We start from the raw sequence: 14,997 nt of genomic DNA on the forward strand, positions 1-14,997 counted from the left end.
GTTACCAGTGAAAATAGATTCAGATGGCCCAATTCACCCTGCTTTGCTTTTCCATAATCTCATTTGAGAGAGGCCAATAATAATTTTTATTATTGCTGATAATATCCCCTAATGGTTTCACATCCTTTAGTCGGTCAGCCAGGAGCACTTTGGAGAATTTACCAGTTCTATCAACACTTAACAAAAAGAACCACCTCAGTACAAGGCCAGGTCAAGGTCATCTATCTGAGGAGGAATGGCCAGGCACTTGGCCAGGGGCTTCCATGAGCAGCTCTCCATAGGTACCTGAACTAATGTTAACCTACTTGCAATAGCTCCCCCCCCCCATTAAGATGATCACTATTACACTGCCTCTAACTTGGGGGCTAAAATAGGGGGTGGGGTGGGAGGGAAGGTAATCACAGTAAACAGCAGACTTGGGGATTTTCTTACTTAAAACATACTGCCTAATTTTATTTTAAAATATTGCTCAAAAAATATCTTTACAACATGGTGCAGAATTTTTTTTAAAAATAGGATAAAGTTGGGTGGTGCCTGTGGCTCAAAAGGGTAGGGTGCCGGTCCCATATGCTGGAGGTGGCTGGTTCAAACCCAGCCCCGCCCCCCCCATAGGATAAAGTTGATAATAAAAATAAGTTGCTTTAGAGCAAAGCCAATTGACTTAGTGATGACAGTGGTCTCACTTGATAGGACCTACATGTTTAACTTGCAGAACTGACACTGTCATGCTCAGGGCCAGTTAAGGAGTTGGCATCCCTCTCCATTCCTACTGGTCACATCCCTAGCAGACTTCTGTCCTTACAGATTATAGTGGAGTATGAAGGGGGTGGCTTTTGACTCTGCTGTGATCATTTAAGGGCTCAAATGAATCTGACTTTACTTACAATAGTTTCTAAATAAATCTGCTTGCCAGCTTGTTCATCCAATTGCTCTAAGTTTCTTTCTGGGAATCAAATGATTCAAGAAAGGGACTTCCTGAACACTGCTGAGGATTTTGGACAAATACAATTCACGCTACCCATAGTATTTCATGACCTACCATCTGTGGGGCTAGAAAATGAAGATGGAAATAAGCAAATACATAAATAATGAAATTAAAAGGTAACTTAAAATGTCTATGCTCTAACAATAGATAGGAATTTAAAAACTGCCTCTAAGGGGTGACTCCTAATAAAATAATCTAGCTGTGAATCTGACATGTCACAAAAGGGTCAGCATTAGCGACCAGAGGCGCAGAAGCCTGAGCCTGGATGTGGGTGTGTATTTAGTGGTATGAATGCTTTGATTTCTTAGGGTTTTTGCAGATATCATGGAGAGAGCTACCAAGGAGACTCTGAGAAGACAATGTGAGTGTCAATGGTGGGTCATATGGGGCAGGATATGGACTTGTTTGTGGGTCATTTTCATGGTCTTGGTAAAAAAAAAAAAAAGTCCTGTGGACACAAGATATTGTTTCACAAATAAATGAAAAGGCACAGATGGGCCAGTAAATTATCTTAAGGTATCTTTAAATATAAATTGAGCCCCAGAGGCAGAAAAGTCATTTACCCAACACCAGCATGTTTTATACATGATTAAGACTTGGAGCCCAAACCCCAGTAACAAAACAGGGATGTTTTTGGTTGTATCCGAGATGAGGAAAACACATTAAACAGAATTTTGTGATGTAAATTTCCCCTTGAAGTGAGCTTAAAACTGGCACAATTTTCATACCAAAAGCAAGTTTGAATAATCAATACAAAAAACAGAACGGGAAATTTTTTTTTTTTTCAAAAACAGAATTCCAAATCCAAAACAACTTATATAAGGGATGCAGGTGACAGAAAAAGAGTCAAATAAAACAACAATGGTTCCTGAATTAAAAGGAAGGATGCCCACTTCTCTCTTTCAAGAGTCAGATGGTCAGCTGAAAAATAAGAACATTGTATCAGTAGAACACTTCAAAGAAAAAAATTGCAGCCATCTCTGTACATGCAATATCAAATGTTTAAAAAAAAAAACCCCAAACACCAAAACAACCCACAAAACTAACAAAAGGAAGGAAAATGTTGCCCAGATCTTAGGACCTGCTGATGGTTGAGGATCCTGATTGGGCAATTCAGAGTGTCACTCATGGGCCAGAGGATGGGAGTTACCATGAGATCAAGTTTGTGGGCCCCAGAGGTGGTGGCCACCTCAGGTTAGGGTACATCAGTCTTCAGTCCATGAGATCTTGGATCAGCAGCTTCAAGAACGTGTCAGATAAGCAAGAGGATCCCAGTATAAGACCTTGGGTCTTGGCCCAAGTTCTGTTTCAATTAATTTCATTTTTCCTTTTAATTAATACTATTGAATATTATTATTTTTTGGTAGTGATAAGTCACTTCAGTATCCACTATGGCTAGTGGTTTGTAAACAGACGTTGACAAATACAAACAGCAGTGCCATATGTAACCCAGACTTTAAAGGACTAGGAGGCGACCGTGGAAATGAGGTAACTCCTCCCCAACACGTGTGAACAGACAGCTCCTGCTCTTCCAATGCTCTATGTCCATTAGGAGAGAGTAGGGCTTGTCAACAGGATGGTTACATAAAGAAGAAGCTACAGAAGAGAAAAAAGAAAGGTTCAGATTCAAATTTGATTCTTAAAGGCTTAAAAAAAAAAAAAAAGGAGCTTCTCTATAACAAACTGTGAAAGAACAGAGGTATGTCAATTAAAGCAATGACTTCATTGAGCACAGCTGGAGGGTGAGCGGCATTGGCACTGGCAGCAGAGGCCGGGAAGAAGAGGATGCCTCAGTTGGGCACCGAAGCATGCAGATGGGCAGGGTGGACGGGGACAGGATGGGAGAGGGTGGTTGAGATGGTATGTGACGTACAGGACACCAGGTGGCAGCTATCTCAGAGTTGGTACGTCCAAGTCCACCACATGAGGCAAGACAGCTGAGGACTCTGCCATCCCTGCGTCTTTTATCTAATAAGCATGTGTACATACGCATGTCAAGCAGCGACTAAAGAACTCACAAAAGGGCACACAAAACGATGTTTGGGTAAAAATATATTTTCCCCACTTTCCATCTTGGCACTAGTGACATATGCATAGGTTACCTGTCCACCACTCTCCTACCTTAACAGATACCAAATAACCAAGCATGTTACTGATCACTTTCATATTTGAAAAAATGGTATACTTCACATCAATACAATTACTTTAGTTTTTTAAAAAAGACAAAATATCTAACATGCAGCTTACATATGACAATTCTGCATTAACATGGAAAGTGGATTACACAACAGTTTTAGAAAACACATCAGTTATTTTCAAACAGCAAAATGACAAGGATCTACAACTACGGTTTAAGGCATATCAGCATATTTTAAAATTAAGAAATAGACAAAGTTCTAATGCTGTTCACAGCTTCATTTTTCAATTTATTCAAAAAATTCCCTTCATACCTACATACACACTAGATAGACTTTGTAGGTTATAATTCCCACTAAAGAGTGATCACTTATGTGTCCTGTCAGTGGAACTAGGATTTTTGGAGGCTGAGTCTTGACAATCCCAGACACTTGGAAATGGCAAAGCAAAGGGATCTGAAGGGACAGTTTTGGTGGGGACCACACAGAGACGGTGTGATGTGCACCAGGGACAGCTGGAAAACCTGACTCAGTGGTTTGTACGTGAAACACTTATGGGTATGTGAAGCAAAGAAATCCAGCATTCATCTGAGGGGCACACGACATGAAGAACAAGTGCCACGGCTGGTCAGTTACAAAGCAAAGGGGGGAGATAAGACCCTGTGTCCGACATTCCACTAATTCCACTGGTTGAGATGCCCTTTTTGGATAGAACCTTTACCAGTTTAATAAAGAGCCTAATCTGGGAAAATAAATTGCCAATGAATTCTTGTAAATGCTTTTCCATCACATCCTACAGCATGGACAAGTATTATGGGCATCTAAAGCCCAGAGGCAAGATGGTCATTAGGTTTGAACAGAAGACATGGGGGGAAAGCCAGCTAGAGCCATCTTCCTGCCGCCCACAACAAGAGCTGACCACTGCCAGCAGTTAGCACCAGGGAGAGACCATTAAACTAAGATCAAAAAGTGAAGTGGTCATAGAGGCAGCATGGCGTCACAGTTGTTTTCTCTTAGCTTCTCCCTGTGGAAGGCAGTGGTCTCTCATTCTAGCCTGATTGATCCTGCCAGAACCAAGGCCCCTCTGAAATAACCAATGAGGCCCACGGATGCTGTATAGAGCACCGGTGGAGATTAGTAAGTTCTGATTTCCACATTGAGATCAAGAAGTTGAATTTATGTGGTTCTTGTGGGGAAAAAAGAATCAGAAGTAAGGCCGTTTAAAATGCATTTAGTTATTTAGCATATTTTTAACAAAAAAGCCAAAAAAACCAAAGGCAACTCCAACCATTACCTCTCTACCCCCCCGATGAAAGAGAAAGAAAAAAAATCCATCCATCCCATTTGTTTTCTCTAATTTCAGAAAGTCAGAAAGCTCTCAAAGGTTTCTTACTACTGTACTTACATGCAAAGGCGGGAAAGCACATCCAATTAGATTGGAGGGATCATTTATTCCGTGCAGAGCCAAGGACTACTGTGAAAAAAGGCACAGATACAGAAAGAAAAAGGAAGGGCAGCAATAACGAACTACGCAGGGCTGGGGCAGGGGTGGAAAAAGTTCAGAAGCAACACATTAAAAACAAAAAAAAACCCAACTTCTATATGTTTCTCTTGACGCTTTATTCCCTGACTCTCCATATGGTTTATCTGGCTGTGAAAAATTTAATGCATACGAAAACACAATCAACAATCTCGGAATCAAAAAGTCAGCTGGAGGCCTTTCATTGTTAGGCACATTTTGAAAAGGTTTTAGTGATGCCAAGAAACAGAATTTAAAAGTAGACTTTCCGTTACAAGCCACAAAAATGCTCACACGAACGGTGGTTGGAACAAGCATACAGCACAAATATTCAAGCTTTTGTCTGGTGCACAGCGTATGAACAAACTCAGCCCATGGTTAGAATCGGCATGTCAGCGAACACTCGGCTGCTCCACAGACGGCTGCAGATTAGGTTAAAAAAAAAAAAGGCAAAAACAAAAATATTGGTCCAGTAGCTCCTACCCTATAAAACCACCACCGCTGCTGCTGGTCCTTTTCCTAGTTTCTATCCTAGCTTACTTTGGGCTTTGATGAAACTGATCTTAACCCTACTTTCCTCTAAGTTGGGTTGAGGACAAAAAGGGAAAAAAAAATCTTTGTTGGAATCAAATAGAAAAGTATTAATTAAAAAAAAAAAGTGTGTCGGGGGCGGTGCAGCGCATTCTACCCCATTTACTTACCCTACAACTAGCGAAGGCCAGAAGGAAAACGCAGAGGGGAAGTGGGTTCGTGGGAAACGTTAACCTTTCAAGTAAGAAACAGGAGGCTATAGTTAGAGAGCTGGGAGAGCTTGTTAGTGGAGGAGAAAAACAAACAGATGGAAGGATACGCATCAGAAAGGAGCAGCACAGAAAAGAGACTAAAAACAGCCTTTTCCTACAAAGTCAGCCTGTAGCCTATGGGCTGGCCTGGGGTCAGCCCTAGTCCTCTAGTATTTGATCGCCTTAGACTCAAAGGGCAGGCAGAAAGAAATGGGCATGGTGAGGGGAAGGTGGGGAAACTCCTTCCAAACAACTGGATTTGGAACCCCAGATGTTTGGTTTCTTCTTTTTATTGCCAAATAACTGAAAGGAGACTAAACAAGGAAGTTGGATGTGAAAAACGTCTACTTTCTCGACTCACTGGTCATCCTCCCATTTCCATGTTAAATCGACAAGGTCCCTTCCAATCTGAGCTGCAGACGATAAAGTTTACAGCAAATTTTGTATTTGAAGTATTTGTGCCAATTTTCTCCTCATGATTAGTGGGACACTTTATGAGCAGCACTGTTATCTAGGGTCAGTCATTAGGCCCTCCCTCAGCCCAGTGAGAGCAAATTTAGATGTGATTGTTAAACAGTCCTTATTTCAAATAGTACTTTGTAGAATGCCCATTATCCTTAGTAGAAGATTCTTCTACTAAAGAACGTTGTATATGCAAACCTGTGAGATCTCTGTCTGTGAGAGGGCCAAGGTCACACCAGTAAACGTGCACTGATCATGGTTCTCTGTGTCAGGTCAGGCCACCCCACTTGGCCAGCACGCCAAGGGAGGTGTACAGATGCAGTTTTTAGCCATAAGAGGACACAGTCTGAACAGACCCACAGTCTCAGGCCAAATGATGTTACTGATTAAAACGAAAACTTCATGCAAGTGTAAGTCATAGACACTGCTCACCCACCATTCTGTCTACTACGCACACATCTACCTGGCTTTGGGACAAGTGGGGAGAAAAGGCAGTGAGTTGAGGGACTGTGCGATCATGGAGATGAAATCCAGGAAATGCAAGCTGTTGACATGGCTACTCAGGCTTTAGTTCAGCTGCTGAGGCGTCACAAGCTTTCAGGTCGGACGTACAGGTGGCAGTTTACCCCACTCTCCTCAGTCCAAAGCGACACACAAGTGACAGGCCTGCTTCCTGCTGCCATTCGGAACAGGCCTTACAGGCAAATCTTTTACTTTCCAGAAACCAAGTCCAGCTGCACAGAGCTTTTGCTGTTATCCCCTTGTTCTAGCATTTTCTACCACCCAACAACATTCAGCAAAATGAGTTAATAGTTACTGGTGTTGGGGAAGGGTAAAAAAAATAAAATAAAAAATAAAAATAAAGGACACAGATGGCAGAGATACAATATTACTGCAAAAGCAGGTGAATGCGGGAACATCCTTGGCTTGCCAGGCTTTATGTGAAGCTTGCACTGCAAGTTAAAAAACAAAACAAAAAAGTTAGAAATAATAATAAATAAAAAAGAAAGGAAAATTAGGAGCGCCAGCACCAGCATTCGGTGATGGTGAATGCTCATGCAATGATTATGGAACTGACAGAAATTAAAACCACAAATCTGAGTAGGCTATTCCACGTCACAAGCAGAAGCAAAGTTTCAATCCTGAATTAAGAACACATAGTTAGTTTCCATTTGCAATTAGGAATTCACAAGTGACTTCTTGAAACCATTGCATGTTCCAGCAAAAGGATTTAGTGTTGGTTCTTGTTTTCTCAACACTAAACCAGGATCAATTAGGTTTGGGTATCACACGAGCACTGAGCAGAAGCTCCGTCTTCCCCTTCTAAGCTGCTGAAGGAGTCAGAGAATAAATATACAACAAGTGCCTTTGTACACACTGACTTGAAGAAAAGGGCTCAAGTCGCTTGGGGACAGAAATATCCTCCATTCGCAGTGGATGGAGGACGTGTTAATCTAGTTGGGAAGGGGGAAAGGACAATTATGATATGGTTCCAGCTATAGCAATGCCAGGAGCTTTCCCCCTCTTTACATATGAAGCAATGCAAGCCCAAGACGACATGTCTAATTTTAGGCAAATCCAAAACGTACAACTTTATTCTTTAGTGAGAATTAAAAAAAAAAAAAAAGTGGATGAGTGGATGCTTGTTTAAACTGCCGTTTTGAGATATCAGGTACAATTTTAAAACTTTATTTTAAGATAGATGCATCTTAACCAGTAAGTACCTGCTGGCAACTGTGTGAAGTTTTCAGAAAAGATGAACACCGTCCACTGACCGACTTCCCCCTGGGCAGTCCCACCACTGTGGTGTAGCTGCCAGCATGGAAAGTGGCTTGGTGGCCAGAGATGGCAGAAGGTGGGGTCCAGCTATTGGCAGAGCCAGGGCTAGTTCTACTTGGCCTGCAAGCTTAGAAAATGTTATAGACTCTCATGCCTCTACAGGTCAAAGAGGAGTGTAAAGCCTTACCTATGTTAAGAAAAAGGAGCGTGTCGTTAGAATAGAAGAAAGAGAATTTAAAACTATGAGGAAAACTAAGTTAAGCTTGGAGGTGGAAACATAGCAGGTGAATAAATAAGCACCGTTTTTTTTCATTTTCTACCTAGAAGCAAGCCAGCTCCTAAGTGTCAGCTCTTGCGTCTCTATGCTGGGAGGAAGTCTTCCCGTTACCCTGGTTACTGTCTTTCTGTGGTCCTCTCTAACCAAAACTCCTGCTGCCGCTGCCAGTTAGAGGTGTGACTTTTTTTTTTTACTGACACTTCGGGCCTCCAACTGGTAGCTGCTTTTACTGTACAAATGGGAAAGTGTGGGAAAGGGTAAGAGCCGAGAAAATGTAACACACAAAAAAGTCCCACTGTTATGCGCAAAACCTGGTGACAACTGTGAACCAAATTAAGTCTAATGTCATTAAAAATAAATGAGAATATACAAATAAGGCTAAAATAGAATTCACACAGGCTTCACATAAACTTGAAAAGCATTCCGTGGGTAAGGCCCCAGAATGGGAAGAAAGTCACCCTCTGCGCTCAGGATGGTGAGCAGACACCTTCCTACACCGGGAAGTCTGTAGCTCAGGCTTTTTAAAATGGAGGCACAATACTGCTCAGTCTTGGGATTTTTATTGCTTAAAGGCACATCTAGTATACATGAAATGCTCTTCTAACATTGCTGGTCTTTTATAAACAGTTTTACTCTTAAAACTTACACCTTGACACACTTTAGTGCTTCAGGGTAAGAAAAACTTGACTTTGGGTTTCCTAAGTTTGAGTCAGTAGCTCTTTCTGTTTCATTTGTGCCTATAGAAATACACGCACACACGCGCGCGCACACACACAAAGCCCTATATTTATCTTGAGTTAATTGTGGCCCAACTAGGGTACAGTGCCAATGGCTCTATCTTCACTGGAAGAGTCACTGTCTCTCAGTATCTGATGGGAGCCATCACGAGGAGCGCTCCCAACATGAAACCACAGAGGGTTTTCCTGAACCGGATTATACTCGAGGCAGTCGTCACCCTCAGAGTTAATCCAGTATATCTAAATTTGGGGCCCTTTGACTCCTGTGGTCACTTGGGTCTGTCTGTCCCAAACTCACTTAAAGTCATGCCTCACCTACACCAACGACTTCTAACGTGGCCACTCCCTTGCTCTTGTGACACATTCCTGCGGTCTCCAAGCTCAGAAAGTCAGAGTTTGTCAAGCGACTTAACACGCTCCGAGTGTGTCCTGGCAGCAGTGCCTCCTGATTTCTACTGCAGGCCACAAATGAGATCCCCGGGAGTGACTGACCACGTGTTAGCCAAGTCTAGGTGGACAGAGTCCTGTCCTCACTTGTCCACACGACACATCTTAATTACTGTGCAGACATCCAGTCTAGGACCTTGGCACCTAAAGGTAAAGAACAAGAATCCTGAAACAAGTTCTGAAATGCTCTGTAGCTGCCCCGTGAGCCCCACGCATAGACAAAGGCGGCTGTGTCAGTGGATTGCTACGGGGCCACCACAGAGGTTCTCCTCAAAGGCAGCCTGAGCACTGTGCTTACAGTCAGGCCACCGGCAACTGTCATGAGGCCGCTCTCCCCAACCCTTACGGTGATTCACAGGAGAGCAGCAACTCACGGGAGAATTTCAGAGACGGCCCAACTCCCCCCCTGGATTCAGGGAGCTGCTACTCAAGTAGTGTGTATGAAGTGACCAACTTGAGAACAGGATCTGCCCCGTGGGCACATTCAATCAAGGTCCTATTTTAAAATGTCTTGTACGTGAGTTTAGTTGTGCTTTGAGGGTTGGCAGGGGTGTCTTGACAAGATAGATGTTTTGATTTCATTTTACAATAAAATGATCATCATCTTGTTGAATTTAGAGGAAATCAGTGGCCACTAGTAGCTCCTCCACATAGCTCATCTTGGGAACAGGACTCTCAGTGACTGGCCCACCAGGCCGTACAACACAGAATAGGAAAATCATTTTAACAATCATAATCTTAGGGTGCTCTTTATCACAAGAGTCATGAGAACTGTCTCTGGAGGTTTCTGAAGAGAACCAAACCTGTCTTCTCCAAGAATCCTGCACTGGTGCGGAAGACGCCACTACAGACAGCAGGCGACATGGCCCTGATCGCTCGATCACTGCGGTCGAGTTTCATAAATTAATCTTTGTGTACCCTTTAAAAATACTTTAAAAACCTTCATCATCTTCCCTGCACTGTAGAGAAAATAGTTGCCTTTATCTTTCTGGTAACAGACCAGTTTCCAGTCTGTAAATGGAAAAAGGAGAGACATGCAAGAGGGTGGATGGTGAGAGGCCCCAACGGGGACACCGGCTTACTTTTTCTTATCCTTGTCTTTCTTGGTTTGCTGCGCCCCAGATTGCTGGGCCTGGGACTGGAGCAACTGGGCGGCTGCCTTCTTCTTCTGGAAGTTGTTCACCTCCTCCTCGAGCTCCTTCTTCTTGTCCTCCACCTTCTTCTTCTCTTCTTGGTGCGTCCGCTTCAGGAGGTCAAACTTCTCATGAAGCTGGAGAGAGAACGGGAAGGACAGGGTGGTGAGGAGAATGAATGACTATCTCACCTATGCAAGATTCTTTGGATCTGTCACCAAAAAAAAAAAAAAAAAAATACACGTCATGTGGCTGTGTTCACTTTAATTCCAGGTGTGAAGGCACATTTTGGTGACTCCTGGAGGAGCTCAGCTAGGTCTGAGCATCCCTCAGAGTCCTGGGCTCCCTGGACACTGGAACTCCTTAGGATAGAAATTCCTTGAACACGTTTTCTGATAGTAAGATAAATATTCATTTACAAAGCAGAATGAAGAAGATAAATATTACCTATGATCTTAACAAAAACATTTCACTATATATATAAAAGTGGTTCTTTATCTCTTCTCTGGGCCTTTTTCAAAACATATAATATACATTTACTTAGAGGCTACAGATACCCAATGACTACAGATACGTATCTGTGTGTGTGTATGTGTATATGTACACACAGAGATACAGACTTATTTAAAAAGCTAATACACGTATGCATATACATACATGTGTGCAGTAACTATTTAAATAAGATATGTTGATAAATTTCTGGCCCTTAACAAACTGAAGTTAAAAAGGGAGCAAGGGAGAAAGGCAAAAATTCTTACTAGGCAATTCTAGATTTTTTTATCAGATTTTTACTTGATTCTTACAGCCACAGCAAATAAGCCTCATCTTTCCTTTCTCTACTATAAAACCACCCTGGGTGCTTGGCTATCTAAATAGCCTCTAAGTTACGGCAGTTTTTATGAAGATAAAACAAAATGAGAAAATTACCTAATTTCAGTTAGAAATGTATTGAGCTTCAGGTCAAACTCGCGAGATACTCGTCACCAGAAGTGGACGAGTCACATGCGTGAGCACACGCACGCCCCCCTACACTCAGAAACAACGGGTGAGTGCCATCCTAGAAATGCCCACAAACTTCTAGGGAGCAGTTCCTCTGCCCTGAGCACTGGGCCAGAGGTGGGGTCAAAGGGCCCCTGGGCAGGCAGTGTGGAGCCAGTGAAGGAGCTGCGGGCGACATGCTGACTGATTCATTTTTCTTGTGGGGGGTGGCACGTCACTTGTGATAAACTGTACGTAGAGTACCTGGACCTTATGAAGTTCTAAAATAAAACCCCTCTCTCTGTGTCTTCCCGAGGGTGAACACAGGACTTACTTCTTTCTCTGCCTCTTTGAGTTCAGCTTCTTTCTCCTTTACTCTCATAACGAACATCTGCCTCATTTCCTCTTCCTTCTTCTGCAGCTCTCCTAGGAACTCATTCCGTTTTGCTTCGTACGTCTCCTGCAGACTATTCAAAATCCACAACCAAGGGCAGAGTCATGAAATCGTACAATAAGAAATTTCAGTTCATATAACTCTTACTGTCTTCTAAAAGGCCGTTGCTCGCCATATTAAAGCACAAATAAAATGACAGTGCTTAGTTTAAGTTATGCTGTGATCACAAAGACAAGTGCATCCTGAACAAGAAACCAGGCAATGAAACATCTCTGACAAGCCATGTTGTGTCTCACACATATTTACACAAGGAAAACCTGGGCCAAAGAGATTTAGAATTTCCGAAGAGGGAGGTGGCGGGAGAGAGATGAAGAGGCAGATGAGGAGTCACACAGATCCAGGGTTGACCTCTGGCCACACCAAACAACTGATGGGGGAAGGCGCAAACCTCCCTGAGCCCCCAGCGGACACACAATAGCATAGGGTGACCAGATGTCCTGCTTTTTAACAATTTGTCCCACGGTGTTTTTAAAAAGTCCCAATTTTTGGAAAGAATGCACGAACGGGCGGGAGAACAGGAAGGGAATATACGTTTTTTGGCTGCCATGTGGCTATTCCACCAGAATGAGTTTTATATTATTTTTATTAATTTTATAATGTTAAACTGTAATCATAACAAATAATTGTTGAGAAGTGATTATCGAGAACTGCTTATTAAAGCTTGCATTGTTGTCAGGCCCTGCCCTGCCCGTCCCCTGCCCCGCGCGCACACACACACACACACACACACACCCCACCATGCTGTCCCGCTTTACCAATGTTAGAATCTGGTCACCCTACAATAGCACTTACCCTCTGGGGACATGAGAACGAAGTGGAGGAAAGCCAGTGAAGCCTGAGGCAGGAATCCGAGCTCAGGAAGCCCTGCCAGTCCTCACTCATCCCCCTCCAGCCTCCATTCCAGAAGACAGACTTAGTGAACTAACACAAGAGACAATTATAGAAAACTGCTACTTTTCAAGTTGTATCACTAACTGTAAGCAAAATGGGAGAAGCCTTATTTTTATTATTATTTTTTTCTGAGATAGAATCTCTCTTTGTGCCCTCGGTAGAGTACCATGGCTTCGCTCTGGCTCACAGCAACCTCAAACTCTTAGGCTCAAGCGATCCTCCAGCCTCAGTCTCCCATGTAGCTGAGACTACAAGCACCCACAACACCACCTGGCTAGTTTTTTTATTTTTAGTAGAGACAGGGTCTCACTGTTGCTCAGGCTGGTCTCCCACTCAGCTCAGGAGATCTTCCTGGGTTGACCTCCCAGAGTTCTAGGATTATAGGCGTGAGCTACCATACCTGGTCTTAATTTTATTTTTAAACCCTATACTCCTCCAGACTGAACAGAATTTGGGGCCCAGTACTTTAAACTGATGCCACAACTCAGCTTTACCTATAAGTCAGAACCAATATATTTACAGAGAGATCATTTTGGTAATACAACTTAAGGAAACATGTTCCCATCTCCACCCACGCCCACAGAGGAACATTTGCTGATACTGTACAGGTGCTATTTCTGACTCTCTCACAGTTCTCGTGGAACAACAGCAGAACACTTATCTAAGGGTGCAGTGTTATCCACCTTCACCCATGGAGCCAATTCATCCTGAGTGTATACCACAGACCAAAAAGCAAGTGGGGCCACCCCGAGGCATTCACAGCTGTCCACGTAGGAGGAGCAGGAAACTCAAGCAGTTACACACATTGCTGATGAACTGAATAGTTTAGCACCAGGAAACGTGTTCGTGAAGCTGGTTTGTGCATCTATAACTATTGGTCTCCTGCCCGCCACACTGGCAACATCACCTGTGCAATTAAGTGTTTTGTGTTCCCAGAGATAAATTAACTTTCACATTATCTTGAGAGAGAGAAATGAGTTTGTCCAGTATTAATGTCAGCCAATAATAACGGCAAATATTTGGACTTCAAGTGTAAGATCTGTAGCCACAGAGATACAGAATTATGGTGATAATAGAATGATAAAATAATTCATAAAGTTTATTTTGCTTATTAGATTATAACAAACCCTTCATCACCATATTAACATTAGGTCAAAACTGCCAAACCCTGCTATAAAATTTTATAGAAAACCCAGTTTTTGCTAATTTTAGGATAATCATACATCTCTCTCCTCTTTCTAATAAGCAATGGAACCCCTTGTATAAGAACACTACCCAAGATGCATTCCAGATATCACCAGTTTCAAGAGATGTTCTCCAAAAGAGGGCTTCCCAAGTCAAGCGGGTAAAAGGAAAAAGCCACACATGCTCTGTCCTGAAGCTGCAGGGCACACATGTGACCCTGGCCACCTGTCGGGATCACCCGCGTCTCCTTCCCAAGGCATGTTCCTGACCCCACCCCAGAGGCTCAGGCAAAACAGACCATTTCTAAATGCTTCCCAGGTGATCTGATGTAACTAGCTCGCTAACCACTGCTAGTCATAAATGCTCCGAGGAGTCCTTCAGGAGATGAGCCTGTTTTAATGGGATTCTCTTACAGCTCTCCAATTTTTCTGGTCATAGAAACTTTAATGCAATGGCAGAATGTACTTTTGGGTATGCTGCCCAAGACACTGAGAGTGCTGGACAAGACTGCCTTCCTCATCCCAGCCACACCCTCCATCAGGCTCCAGCTCCTGCAGATAGGTTTTTAAACTACAAATCACAACCCACTTGTTGGTCTTAACCACTAAGTTAAAAGCAAAAGCTTAAGAGAAAAGAATAAAACACCAGAGTGCAGTGCCAACAGTAAGAGCAGGCTGTCACTGCGTGGAATGTGCACACTGGCTCCTGCAGAGAAACATTTTTTATACTGAAGGAGGTAGCACAAAGTTAGAAAGGCCAAGTTCAAGGAGCAACTTTGCCAGTGGCAGGACTGGCGTAAGCCCAGAGCTTATAGTAGCGTTGACATTCTGGGAGACAGCAGGAAAATGGGCTCCCCACACTGCTTCCAGGGTGAGAACCGGCTCTTAAACTCTGACTCTGATCCATCTCCTACACGAAGCCATAAAACTTTATGCCAAAGAGTCACAATTACAAACAACTCAGAACCACTCCAGCACCTGCAGGGTCCCACTTTCAGGCACTCCTGGCACTGAGCTGTAAAGCAGAGGGACAGAGACCCACTGATATCTGCAGTCACTGAGCACTGATAGAGACCCACTGACATCTGCAGTCACTGAGCATTGATAGAGACCCACTGTATCTGCAGTCACTGAGCACCGATAGAGACCCACTGATATCTGCAGTCACTGAGCTTTGATAGAGACCCACTGTATCTGCAGTCACTGAGCACTGATAGAGACCCACTGATATCTG

General features: G+C 43.2%; 1 protein-coding gene across 4 annotated transcripts in view; it reads right to left on the bottom strand.

The window, feature by feature from the left end:
- Nucleotides 1–1,491: 1,491 nt before the first annotated feature.
- The window catches only part of SEPT11 (septin 11), a 93,265-nt gene continuing 79,759 nt past the window's right edge, over nucleotides 1,492–14,997 (bottom strand). The window contains exons 8-11 of one of the 4 annotated variants that reach the window (XM_023513370.1): nucleotides 11,569–11,701; nucleotides 10,206–10,393; nucleotides 4,526–4,594; nucleotides 1,708–1,906 (exon numbers count right to left, since the gene is read on the bottom strand). In XM_023513370.1, coding sequence (XP_023369138.1) covers nucleotides 4,570–4,594; nucleotides 10,206–10,393; nucleotides 11,569–11,701 — 346 coding nt within the window. In that variant the 3' untranslated portion in view covers nucleotides 1,708–1,906; nucleotides 4,526–4,569. Of the gene's footprint in view, nucleotides 1,907–3,021; nucleotides 6,837–10,205; nucleotides 10,394–11,568; nucleotides 11,702–14,997 lie in introns of those variants that run through there. The other 3 variants (XM_023513372.1, XM_023513369.1, XM_023513371.1) reach the window with 3 other exon arrangements.

This window comes from Otolemur garnettii, unplaced genomic scaffold (assembly GCF_000181295.1).
Source record: "Otolemur garnettii isolate 467f Iridium unplaced genomic scaffold, OtoGar3 scaffold00039, whole genome shotgun sequence".
NCBI lineage: Eukaryota > Metazoa > Chordata > Mammalia > Primates > Galagidae > Otolemur > Otolemur garnettii.